This window comes from Dipteris shenzhenensis, chromosome 22 (assembly GCF_047967505.1).
Source record: "Dipteris shenzhenensis isolate YYH24624 ecotype China chromosome 22, Dip_SZ_1.0, whole genome shotgun sequence".
In the NCBI taxonomy this organism is placed as follows: domain Eukaryota; kingdom Viridiplantae; phylum Streptophyta; class Polypodiopsida; order Gleicheniales; family Dipteridaceae; genus Dipteris; species Dipteris shenzhenensis.
In genome coordinates, this window is record NC_141617.1 from 52,838,899 (window position 1) to 52,852,843 (window position 13,945).

Here is a 13,945-nt window from a genome sequence, read left to right on the forward strand (position 1 = left end):
TAGAGACATTTGCCTCTCATCTTGGATTTGTGCTTCAGCCTTCGACTCTTTTACCAATTGGTTCTCTTTAATGGTATATTTTCTGCACTCTATTTAGCCAGCCTTGCAACTTGGGTATTTTGTCTTAGCTCACTTGAGCAAAGAAATGGAGGACCGGATTTGCATTGAACGTCTTTTTCTTGATCAATCAAATCATTCCATTCCTATCTAAGTAATCATGAGGCTACCTCTTCAAGAGTGCTCAATTTATATGCAATGAGTCTAGTTGAGGGACAAGCAAATGATGAAAGGAAAAACATAGGCTTTGAACTCAAAATTTGTTGGTTACATGGGCACCGAGAGAGGGGGATTCCCTTCTTTTGTTTCACAGTTGGTAATGCCAAGAGATTTTAGTTGAGCAGTAGGGGTTGGATTCCCTCCAGAGCTCCCCATTGGGACAGCTTGTTCATCACCGCAGATTTGCACAGGAACTTCTGGAGGAGGCTCTGGAAATCCCTCAGAAGTAGAAAGATCACTTTTTTCTTTTGGCTTTCTATTCATGGGGGGATTGCGGTGAACCTGTGGAGATCACGATTTGGGGTTGACCCTACTTGCCCTCGTTGTCATTCTGTAGAGGAGTTAGTGCGACATTGCCTTTGGGACTGTAGTTAGGTGAAGACTGTTTGGAAAGGGGTTGCTTGGATACTCAACATTTTTCATACCTCCCCTTTCTTCATGACTTGGGGCTCGGTCGCCTGGTTATCCCTTACTGGGCCCCATATGTTTTATGAGGGTGAGCCTTCTTCTTGGGCACTCTCGGTCCGCAGGCAGGTGATAGAGACCTGCTCTCTTTAGGATGTACCATTTACTCCCTTCAGAGCTTCTCATGCTTCAGTGGACACTTCCTGGGAGATTTTGGCTAGCATTTCCTCTTGGCACATCTAGAGAGTCAGATGTACAGAGGCCTTGGATGGCATCCAGATACACCCTTCACAGGTGTTCACGGGTATTTGGACTAACACAGTTCATACTTTGATAGCCATTTGGGCTAGCATGTAGGGCCCTTCATCGGCAGCCTCTTCTAGGAGGACTGTATTCCTACGCGTTTGGAGGGGTTCTCCCTTTTTCTCGGAGGGTTCTACAGGAATGAGATGGCACTATCAGCCCCAATCCTTTCTTTTTGGCTTTTGAGCTTTTCATGCATTGCATGGGTATCTTGTATGGAGCTTGCTCTAATGGTTTTCTTTAATACTCAATAGAAGTCTCTTTTTGCAATAAAAAATAAAAAATTTGTTGGTTACATTTCCAAATCAATGGTTGAAAATCTAACAATACATTTTTGATTATGAAATCTCTCTTTTTCAATCAATATAGCTAAGTATATTTGATTATAGGATGATCGTTTGACCTTTTGCGGAGGCTTCTGGAACTATTTGAGTATAGGTGAGATTCCTAAAACCTTTCTTTTTTGTGATTTGAAACAAAGATTGTAAAATGTCTCTTGGGATTTTAATGGAGAAGAGTGAAATTTCCTTATTGAGTTTTTAAAATTAAGTTCTGTCTTCTACTATGTTGATTGTTGGACCTTTGATTGGATTATTCATTTATGTCACATGCCTTATCATAATGAAGCAAATATTTTTGAAAATTAACATACCTGGTCTTCCCCCAACCCCATTTTGAACAAGAGCAAACTAACAAGTCAAACGAGAATGAACGAGTTGTTTTTCTCTCTTCTCCTTCTCTTCGAGTCTTTGCTTGTCACTTCTCATCACAAAGCACATATCCACTTGCTTGGTAATTCATTTATTGCATATCTTCATTTTCTGAAATTTCAAGTTCTTTAAATTAGCATGTTTGCCAAAAGAAATGCATAGGTTTTCCTATAGTTCAGTTAGGTACTAGTTGGCTAGGGTCTAGCATTTGGAGGGACCCACAATGCAGGGGTTATGGGCATTAGTGTCCCACAAGTCGAGACGTATCTCTGTATCAGAAACATAAAGACCAATACCCAAACACAGGACCAATCAAATGCATAGAATGCGTACCGATCCAGTAACTATTAAATAGAAAGTTTACAGTAGCCTTGGGTGTGCGTCTATGAACATGAAAGAGCAAAGAGATACCAGATCAGACGACAATCTAAATATACCTAATAGGTTATGTGAGAAGGCCAACTGAACTCAGCTAATCCTACACTAGCCCTTTCAATGGAGCTAACTGCCATAAACCCATGGATGAAAATAGAAGTTAAATTGGATGAGCATTGACCACCCAAACTGAATTTAATAGTTAGGCAAGTAAGAGTGGTTGAAACAACCTAAGTCCATAAGTATAGCATGTGACATGTGGCATGCTGATGTGGCAGCCATGACATGTGGCAGCCTGTGAGGTGTCATAGGACACATGGCAGCCTGTGAGATGGCATAGGACATGTGGCAGGGCTGCCCATGACCGATGGCCACTTTTCACAGCATGGGCTTAGTTTCCATGCAGCCCACCACATTCCGGAGAAGCCACCAGCACCTTTTACACGGGAGGAAAGAGTCTCATTCTATCTGAGGCCTTTCCATTCCTTTCCATTCCTTTCATGCCATTTTGGGCCCACACCTACTGCAGCAGCAGCAGCAGCAGCCTCCTACAGCAACTCTTCATGCAATAGCTCTCCTACAGCAGCCTCCTTTTTTACAGCAGCTGCTCCTGCAGGAGTACTCCTCCTGCAGCAGCCTCTTACTGAAGCAGCTCCCCTTGTAGCCTCTTTTTCATGCAGTCCTGCTTATAGAGCTTCCCCTTATGTAGAAAAAGAAAGACGATACTTTGCACCTATGCATAGATTATAGAGCGTTGAATAATATCACTGTTAAGCACAGGTATCCAATGGCTCGGATCGATGATTTGCTAGATGCATTGCATGGGGACATAATCTTCAGCAAGATTGATCCTAAGTGTGGCTACCATCAGATCCTTATTAGAGCCGAGGATATGCATAAAACCGCTTTTAGAAGCAGGTTTGGACATTATGGAGTTTTTGGTAATGCCGTTTGGACTTACCAATGCTCCCGCTACATTCGTCATGCTTATGAACAATTTACTACGTTCTTATATCGGGAAGTTTGTAGTACATTTTTATTGACGACATTCTTGTTTTCAGCAAAAGTATTGCTGAGCATTGTGAACACTTGAGAATAGTGTTCAGTACTTTGAGAAAAGCTAGTCTGTATGTAAATAAAAAGAAAACTGTACTGTGTATGGTAAGACTTGAATATTTAGGATTCATTATTACTCCTGAGGGGGTGGAACTGGATCCAAAGAAAGTGGCTACGAAACTGACTTGGCCTATCTCTCAGAGTTTGACCGCTTTGCAATCATTCTTGGGATTTGTCTAATTTTATCGAAGACATATCAAAGGGTATTCCGGAATAGTATCGCCATTGATTGATCTGACCTTAGATAAAGTACCCTTTATATGGAGACAGAATCAACATGAACGTTTTAACACCATAAAACATGCTGTGGTCTCAGGACCGGTGTTAAAAATAGCTGATCCCTAGAAACCGTTTTTCATTGAAACCGATGCAAGTGGCATTGCGGAAGGAGCAGTTCTCCTCCAAGACGGAAGGCCAGTAGCCTTTGAAAGCAAGAAGCTTTCTCCCTCTCAACGAAATTGGCGAACTCATGAATTAGAGTTGTATGCTGTTGTCCATGCTTTGAAAACATGGACACATTATTTATATGGGTCAGAGTTTTATACTGATGTTGATCGTGATACTCTGAAACATTTTTGTAAACAACCTGACTTGAGAGGCCGCCAAGCTAGGTGGGCAGAACTCATGTAGGATTTTAACTTGACGATTTGGTACTGAAGAGGGAAGGATAATAAAGTTGCGAATGTGTTGTCATGCATTATGCATAATATGAGTTTCACGGTATTAGAGAGTGCTCTAATGACCGAGATTAGGAAAACTCAAAAGGTGGACGAGTTCATATAGAGTCTTTGGCCTAAGGCTCATGTGCTTAAACCCGGGGAATAGGGTGACCTGGCATCTAGAAAAGTTTGTATATCGGGAAGTTTGTAGTACATTTTATTGACGATATTCTTGTGTTCAGTAAAAGTATTGCTGAGCATCACGAACACTTAAGAATAGTGTTCAATACTTTGAGGAAAGCCAATCTTTATGTAAATAAAAAGAAAACTATACTGTGTATGGTAAGACTTGAATATTGAGGATTCATTATTACTCCTGAGGGGGTGGAAATGGATTCAAAGAAAGTGGCTGCGATACTGACTTGGCCTATCCCTCAAATTTTGATCGCTTTGCGATCATTCTTGGGATTTCCAATTGTATCGAAGGCATATCAAAGGATATTCCGAACTAGTATCGCCATTGACTGATCTGACCTCAGATAAAGTACCTTTTATATGGGGACAGAATCAATAGAAGAGTTTTAACACCATAAAACAAGCTGTGGTCTCAGGTCCAGTGTTAAAAATAGTTGATCCCCAGAAACCGTTTTTCCTTGAAATCGACGCAAGTGGCATTGCGGTAGGAGTAGTTCTCCAAGAGGGAAGGCCAGTAGTCTTTGAAAGCAAGAAACTTTCCCCCTCTCAACAAAATTGGCCAACTCATGAATTAGAGTTGTATGCTATTGTCCATGCTTTGAAAACATGGAGACATTATTTGTATGGATCAGAGTTTTATGTTGATGTTGATCATGATACTCTGAAACATTTTTGTAAACAACCTGACTTGAGAGGCCGCCAGGCTAGGTGGACAGAACTCATGCAGGAGTTTAACTTGACGATGCAGTACTGAAGAGGGAAAGATAATAAAGTTGTTGATGCGTTGTCACGCATTATGCATAATATGAGTTTCACGGTTTTAGAGAGTGCTCTAATGACCGAGATTAGAAAAACTGAAAAGGTGGATGAGTTCGTCCAGAGCCTTAGGCCTAAGGCTCATGTATTTAAACCCGAGGAAAAGGGTGACCTGGCATCCCAAAAAGGCCAAACTTATGCAAGATATACCATAAGAGATGGTATGCTGAAAAGAAATGGCAAGGTAGTAGTACCTAATCAGAATGATCTCAGGCAGAGAGTCGTTCAACAATGCCATGATAGCCCATGTGTGGGACATCCATGAGTTGAGAAAACGTATGATCTCGTGAAACGAGATTTCTTTTGGCAAAAAATGAAAAAACATATTCATGAATATGTGACACGTTGTTTTTCGTGTATAGTAAGGAAGGCAGAGCGGATGAAGCCATCCGGACTTTTATAGTCCTTGGAAGTACCACTAGGTAGGTGGGAGAGCATTTCCATGGACTTTATTGTAGGTCTGCCTATAACACAAGGTGGATATGATTTTATCCTTGTGGTAGTTGTTACGCTCTAGCCGAGGTAGCATGACCTCGGAAGAATCAGTGGACATTTCCCTTAAAGGGTCTATGTTTGTAATTATTTGTTTGCGCTTCATGTAAATGATTGGGAGGGAATTAATGTCAAGGTCCTAGGTGAGGGTTGATAGCACCAGACTAGGTGGATCTAAGGCTAGGGGCCTAATGCAAGGAATGTGCCTAGGGGCAAAGGATTTCAATGCATCCCAAGAGAGGGGTGAAATGTTGCATTAGGAAGACTCTATATGGATGACATGTGGCATCTAGATCTATCTAGGGAGATGGGGCTTGTTGAAGCTTGAGAGAGAAGAGAATAGTGATTTTTCACGTATGTTTTGATTCGTAATTCTCTGTCTGCTTGAAAGCTTCAGCAGGGTTGGCTGGGTGGATTAACTCCGGTGCTGCTCCCGTGATCTGTAGTAGGAATAGTTGTATGATTGTGTTTAACATTTGGTATCAGAGCGCAAGGGAGGAGATCAAGAGAGACGATCTGGGTCGTCGAAGGACCAGAGCGCCAAATTAACGGAGAGTCCATGCGACGGACAGACTGTATTGACGCTGCGACGTGACGACGACCTTCGTGGTGGGCTGATGACGTACGGCTAGTACCTGACGGGATCGACGCTGATCTTGTTTAATGGGTGGTGGTACGTGACGACGAGGACATTGATTCCAGGCAGAACAGCGCGGTGGTCCTCTGGCACTGGCGAGCAAGAATTGCGGTGTGTTGGGCATAAAAGTTCGTGGGTTGACGGGCAGGTTCTGCGCTCATCGACCTTGACGGACGGATTTCGAGCGGTGGTCATCCCGCACTGCCACCACGAAGATGGACGAACGTCAAACCATCAGCCCAACACCGTAAGGCGGTAACGAAACACAGGGTAGATGGACGCACGAGTGGTGGGTCGTGTACGTGGAGGCCTAGAACGCGATGCGCGATTGCTGAAATCTGAAATGGAGGACAGGCTAGGAGCGTAGAGTTGACACAGGATAGCGTGGTGGCTTGTCAGCATCTTCGAGAAGATTTGGGGATGGGCAACCCGTAGCTAGAGAACATATCGATCAGACAGCTACACCTTGGCAGACAAAGGAAGAGGCCACGCAATCGAAGAAGGCTGTGACGAAATCGTTGATGACTAGGGAGCTCTCTTTGACCTCCATCAGTTTCGTGTTTTTGTTTTCTTCCTGATTTAGTCGGTTGATGCTCTACTTTCATAGACAGGATCTCGTGAGTGATCAGCCTGTATGAAGCTTGGATGCTGTAGGGACAGATTATACTTGAAATTATGCCTATGTGCCACAGTTTGAGATATATGCCTGTGTTAAATGCCTAATCAGTGTGAATCTGGGATTGCAGGAATTCCCTAGTATAGGGAATTGTGTCAGAGTGTCAGTACACTGAATTGCGTCAGTTTGTAAACATAGTTTTCTAGAGGTGTTTAAAAAAAAAAAACAAAACAAAACAAACCAGAACAAAACACTCATTGAACTGAATGGAAGCAGAAGAGGGAGCTTCCAGGAGGGACCCTGGTGAATCAAGAGTCTGGCCGACCCAGTAGGTGTCGGGCCCAGTAGCTCATACTTTATCTGGCAGGATTGCATTGCTTGAGGATGCCTTGCAACAGTTATTAGCGCAGCAGTTATAGGTCAATGCAGGGCAGTCTGAACTTAGGAGAGCGATACACAGTATGTCTGCCAGACCTTCTCGAGAAGAGAAGGGAAAGGCTCCAATGGAACCAGAGTCTAGTGTCCATACGGTCGAGCCTAGGAAGGCTAAAGTGCCAAATATTGCCAATTATAGGCCAGAAAAGTATTCTGGTCGGATGAACGACCGTAGCTCCGATGTCATTGAGACCTGGTTACACAAATGGGACGAGGCGTTTGCCATTTGTAAAATCAAAAATGACATCAAGAAGATCCGTGAGGCCACCCACATGTTTAGTGAGGCAGCGGATCGGTGGTGGATTAAACAACAAAAAGATGGTATAGCATCCACTACCTGGGAGGGTTTTAAAAGAGAGTTCAGGAAACACTTCTTACCTCCTGACGAAGCATCCCGAGCTTGGGATCAATATAGGAACCTTCGTCAGAGAAATTTATCGGTGGCAGAATACACTGATAAGTTTCGAGAGAGTGTAATGAAGGTTGATGAACCCCTGCCTCAATCAATCCAAGTGCAAGATTTCATATTTGGATTGAATGATCGAATAAAAATGGAAGTTCAGGCTAAGTACGCGAACACTTTAGATGATGCAATAGCTATAGCCCTGAACTATGAAGATGCCAAGGGCAGCAGGCCAAGTGGGTTTGCACAGGTTTGAACCCAGTATGGGTATCCGAAGAAATCTGGGTTTAAGAAGAAATGGACTAGTAGAGGGAGTGGTTCTCAGCCGAGTGGTCAAGCCAAGTAGGCGAAACCGGCTGAAACTCCTAAACCAAGTACCACCATTGGAGTGAAGAGGAAAGTAACCCCCATGGCAGCCCGGGCTTGGTCTAAGTCTCCCTTAAACCGAGAACAAAGGGAAAAAGCGAGGAGAGAAGGCTTATGTTTTGGTTGCCTTCAGCCTCATCAGTGGAAGGATTGTCCACGTAACAAAGATTGTCGGATGGCTGAGATGGTGATCTCAGAATGCGACGTGGAGATGGAGGAAAGTCCCAGAGCGGAAGAGATGCAGATTCAGCTAGCGGGATCTTCTCAGAGGTTAGTACCTTGTTTGTTATGTGTGTTGTCTGTTGCTAAGCTAGTGACGAGTGCACCTGATAACATCCTATCTAAGCCCGCAGCAACGGGGTATACAGCCTTTAATGATACGGAGTTAATTAAAATGAAAGGGCAAGTGGCCAATCATGATGTCATTGTGTTGTGTGACTCGGCGTCAACTCACAATATGATTAACTCCAAGCTCGTGAAGAGGCTGAAATTAAAGACAAGTCCATCTGACTATGCGTATACCGTCAGGATGGCAGATGGAAGTTCAACTGAAGTATGGGACCAAAGGGTTACCCAGTTGGAGCTTCGGATTCATGACTATGCTGAGAAGCTTGATTTTGAAATGACCAAGCTTGCTCATGCAGATATAGCCCTGGGTATGGCGTGGCATTCTAGGAAGAATCCAGCCATTGATTGGAAAAAGCCCGTATATCAATTCAAGATGAATGATGTGCTTTATGTCTTGCGAGGTGAGAAAGATGTACCTCAAGGACCGTTGGTTTCCGTGATGGAAATCCGAAAAGCTCAAGAAGAGTTTTTATTCCTTTGCACAGCATCGGTAGAGCCGGTTGATGATTCTTCGGCTAGCACTGATGTTACGCAAAGTGGTGAGATGGCCAAGCTGGCTAATCTTATAACAGAGGAGTTCTCTGAATGTTTTAGGGATGAACTATCTTATGGGTTACCTCCAGAGCGGAAAGTTCAGCATAAGATTGAACTGATCCCGGGGGCAGAACCTGTAAATAGACCTCCCTATAGAATGAGTTTTACTGAAGAGGCGGAGGTGCGTAGACAACTGGAAGAATACCTCAAGTTGGGACAGATTCAACCAAGTTTCTCACCTTTTGCTTCGCCAGTGATATTAAAGAAGAAAAAGGATGATACGTTTTGCCTCTGTATAGATTACAGAGCATTGAATAATATCACTGTTAAGCACAGGTATCCGATGGCTTGGATTGATGATTTGCTAGATGCATTACATGGAGCCGTGATTTTCAGCAAGATAGATCTTAAGTGTGGCTACCATCAGATCCGGATTAGAGCCGAGGATGTGCATAAAACCGCTTTCAGAAGCAGGTTTGGTCATTATGAGTTTTTGGTAATGCCCTTCGGACTTGCCAATGCTCCAGCGACCTTCGTCATGCTTATGAACGATTTACTACGTCCGTATATCGGAAAGTTCGTGGTACATTTTATTGACGATATCCTGATATTCAGTAAAAGTATTACTGAGCATCGTGAACACTTAAGAGTAGTGTTCAATACTTTGAGGAAAGCCAATCTTTATGTAAATAAAAAGAAAACTATACTGTGTATGGTTAGGCTTGAATATTTAGGATTCATAATTACTCCAGAGGGGGTAGAAATGGATCCAAAGAAAGTGGTTGCGATACTAACTTGGCCAATCCCTCAGAGTCTGACCGCGCTGCAATCATTCTTGGGGTTTGTCCAGTTTTATAGAAGGCATATCAAAGGATATTTCGAGATAGTATCGCCATTGACTGATCTGACCTCAGATAAAGTACCTTTTATATGGGGACAGAATCAACAAGAAAGTTTTAACACCATAAAACAAGCTGTGGTCACAGGACCGGTGTTAAAAATAGTTGATCCCCAGAAACCGTTGTTCCTGGAAACCGATGCAAGTGGCATTGCGGTAGGAGTAGTCCTCCTTCAAGAGGGAAGGCCAGTAGCCTTTGAAAGCAAGAAGCTTTCTCCCTCTCAAAGGAATTGACCAACTCATGAATTGGAGTTGTATGCTGTTATCCATGCTTTGAAAACATGGAGGCATTATTTGTATGGTTCAGAGTTTTATGTGGATGTGGATCATGATACTCTGAAACATTTTTTATAAACAGCCTGACTTGAGGGGCCGCCAAGCTAGGTGGGCAGAGCTCATGCATGAGTTTAATTTAATGATTCGGTATCGAAGAGGAAAAGATAATAAGGTGGCTGATGCGTTGTCTCGCATTATGCAGAACCTGAGTTTGACGGTATTAGAGAGTGCTCTAATGACCGAAATTAGAGAAACTCAAAAAGTGGACGAGTTTGTCCAGAGCTTATGGCCTAAGGCTCATGTGTTAAAACCCGGGGAAAATGAAAAGGATGACCTGACATCCAGAGAAGGCCAAACATATGCAAGATATACCATAAGGGATGGTATGCTAGAAAGAAATGGCAAGGTTGTAGTACCTAGTCAGAATGATCTCAGGCAGAGAGTCATTCGACAGTGCCATGATAGCCCGTGTGCGGGACATCCAGGGGTCGAGAAGACATATGATCTCGTGAAGCGACATATGATCTCGTGAAGCGAGATTTCTTTTGGCCAAAGATGAAAAAGCATATTCATGAATATGTGACACGGTGTTTCTCATGTCAGGTAAGTAAGGCCAAGCGGGTGAAGCCACCCGGACTTTTACAGCCCTTGGAAGTACCACTAAGTAAGTGGGAGAGCATTTCCATGGACTTTTTTGTAGGGCTGCCTATGACACAAGGAGGGTATGATTCTATCCTTGTGGTGGTTGATCGTCTAACCAAGATGGCTCACTTCATTCCAACTAGAGAGTCTGTTAGTGCCCCGCAAGTGGCGGATTTGTTTATTAGACATATATTTCGTCTGCATGGATTGCCTAGATCCATAGTGTCAGACAGAGATGTCAGATTTACCGGTCCTTTTTGGACAGCGGTATTTGAGACACTAAGGAGTGAGTTGGGAATGAGTAGTGGGGATCATCCGGAGACGGATGGTCAGACGGAGAGAGTCAACCAGACTTTAGAGGATATGCTGAGGGCGTATGTGTCATTGAGGCAACATACATGGGACAAGTGGTTGCCATTGTTGGAGTTTGCCTACAATGATAGAAAACATTCCTCTACAGGGTTCAGTCCGTTTGAGCTGAACTATGGTTATAGACCAGCAAATGCAACTATAGTTGGAGTACCTCAGAAAGTGCCTAGTGCCGCGAGCTTTGTGGTTCAGATGCGGGAGATGCTAGCACTTGCGAGAGCTAATATCCGCCAGGCTATGGATAGAGCCAAGGTATATGCGGATGAAAACCGGTCTATAAGAGTATTTAAGGAAGGAGAAAAAGTTTTTCTCAGAGTTCCTTCGCACTCGAAGTCGTTGACTTCAGGAGAGTGTGCTAAGTTATCACCTCGATACTGTGAGCCATGGTTAATTCTAAAGAGAATAGGCAAGGTGGGCTCCATAAATTAGAATTACCACAGGGGTGTAAGGTGCACTCGGTTTTTCATGTTTCGCGCTTAAAGAAATTTTTACATGTAGGTGACTCACTAATCGAAGGTGTGGTTTTGTATCAGGAGATAGAGGATAATGCGAGACGCAAACCAACAAGAATCCTGGACCGAGGAACAATGCAAATACGAAATCGGAAGATACCCATGGTGTTGGTTGCATGGCATGGTCAGCCTCTATCCGAAGCTACCTGGAAATCCGTATACCAGTTGCGGAGAGTGTTCCCAGATTTTATCATCGAGGACGCTGATGTCTGAAGAGGGAAGGAATGTTACGCTCCAGCCGAGGTAGCATGATTTCGGAAGAATCAGTCGACATTTCCCTTAAAGGATCTATGTTTGTAATTATTTGTTTGCGCTTCATGTAAATGATCGGGAGGGAATTAATGTCAAGGTCCTAGGTGAGGGTTGATAGCACCAGACTAGGTGGATCTAAGGCTAGGGGCCTAATGCAAGGAATGTGCCTAGGGGCAAAGGATTTTAATGCATCCCAAGAGAGGGGTGAAATGTTGCATTAGAAAGACCCTATATGGATGACATGTGGCATCTAGATCTATCTAGGGAGATGGGGCTTGTTGAAGCTTGAGAGAGAAGAGAAGAGTGATTTTTCACGTATGTTTTGATTCGTAATTCTTTGTCTGCTTGAAAGCTTCAGCAGGGTTGGCTGGGTGGATTAACTCCGGTGCTGCTCCCGTGATCTGTAGTAGGAATAGTTGTATGATTGTGTTTAACAGTAGTTGATTGTCTTATCAAGAGGGCTTACTTCATTCCAACTAGAGAGTCTGTCAGTGCCTCGCAAGTGGCGGATTTGTTTATTAAACATATATTTCGTTCGCATGGATTATCCAAATCCATAGTGTTGGACATGGATGTTAAATTTACCAGTCATTTTTGGACCGCAGTGTTCGAGATACTAAGGACTGAGTTGGGAATGAGTAGTGGGGATCATCCGGAAACGGATGGTCAGACAGGAATCTCCATCGGTATTCACCCAATTCCCTCATCTTTATCTTATATATCCACACTACATTGGAAAAACATAATCTTGTATATTATTTTCTCCTTCCATATCACACTACATGAATCTTTGGTATTTGTGACTTACTGAGAAAACCAAACAACGTACCACTTAGAAGTAGCTTTGCAAAATTTAGCATAGACAGATGCACATTCAAACTCTTCATGTTAGTAGTTGAAAAACTAATTTAGTATGAGCAAATGTAAGGCCTGCCCGAGATCGAAAAAGAAGACGAATTGAATGTGCAGCATGGGAAAGGGGGCAGAAAGCTGAGAGAGAGTGAGAGAGAGGGAGAGAGGGAGAAAGTGAGACAAAGAGACGGAGAAAGAGAGAGAGAGAGAGGATTTGAAGGGAAGAAATTAGTAATGAGAGAGGGAGAAAGAGAGAGGGAGAAAGAGAGAGAGGATTTGAAGCGTTGATGTGGCTCCACCCGGCGAGAATCCCCTAAAAAAATGAGCTTTTGAAATGCCCATCGGCTTTACTTAGGCCTCCATATATATGGCAGGCCAAAAAGACTTTTGACAGAGGAAAAGAAAAAAGAAAAAGGGCCCAGAAAACAAGAAGCATATGTACAGGATAAGGAGGGACAACAAGGTCTAAGAAAGAGGAAAAGGGCTTTATCTCAAAACGTCACACATAGGACAGAAAAAAGAGGCGAGAGAGAGAAACACTAGCGACCAGCCCTGAGCACGACCTTCAGTACGCCAAAACAGCTTGTACAGCAGGTACGGAAACGAGAAAGGATGATGCAGGAGCTGTTGAAGGGCATGAAACCCTAGGCGAAAATGCAAAGACCCCAAAATGTGACTCTAGAGATGACGCGACCATAGGCGGGACTCCTAAGAAGATGGGAGACGTTGAACGGGGCTCCATAGAGGGCACAAGACCCTAGATTGGGCTGGAGGGAAGGCGCATGACTGAAGATGAGGATCTCAAGAGGGCACGAGACCCAAGGCAGGCCTACAGCAGCAAGGATACGCCATGGTGAAGCTCCCACTCTCTCACACCTCACACACACACACACACACACACACACACACACAGAATATGCACTTGAATGTTAAGGATGTTCAACCCCTTGTGCATTTTTGACGAATAGAGACGCTGTAGGGAGACTAATCTCAATTTTCAAACTCTTCTTGCTATGTTTTGAATGCCAAACTTTCCAGAATGGTGGACATAAAAGCAGGAAGTTCTGCCTTGCTGAACATTATTAGAGGCAAGTAAAACTGAATATAAGCCACCAGAATCGATTTTACAATTCGTAACTTGACATGTAGAGACCATGTTGCCAGCTTCCAATATTCAAGCGTTTTTTTCAGTTTTGCTAAGATCCAGTCAGTTTGTTGGCGACGAGTAATCCACCAATCCAAAGGATAGCCCAAATGACGAACCATCTAATTAGGTGGAACAATTTCCCCTGGCCATAAAAGAGTATGCCACTCTTTTGAATGCAATGACAATAAGATTTTTGGAAATTCACATGAAGACCAGCTGCCAACCCATATAAAGATAAAGCCTACATCAAGCAAGATAGATCCTGCTCTATATTCTGAGGGGTAAAAAAGAAATCATTTGTATAAGCTTGA

The 13,945-nt window shown here is 43.4% G+C and overlaps 1 protein-coding gene across 1 annotated transcript in view; it reads left to right on the top strand.

Annotated features, from left to right (window-relative positions):
- The window catches only part of LOC147888279 (diacylglycerol kinase 5-like), a 102,439-nt gene that overhangs the window by 37,145 nt on the left and 51,349 nt on the right, over positions 1-13,945 (top strand). Inside the window, exon 6 of the mRNA XM_087393195.1 lies at positions 1,374-1,422. Within this exon, the coding sequence (XP_087249321.1) occupies positions 1,374-1,422 (49 nt within the window). The remainder of the gene's footprint in view (positions 1-1,373; positions 1,423-13,945) is intronic.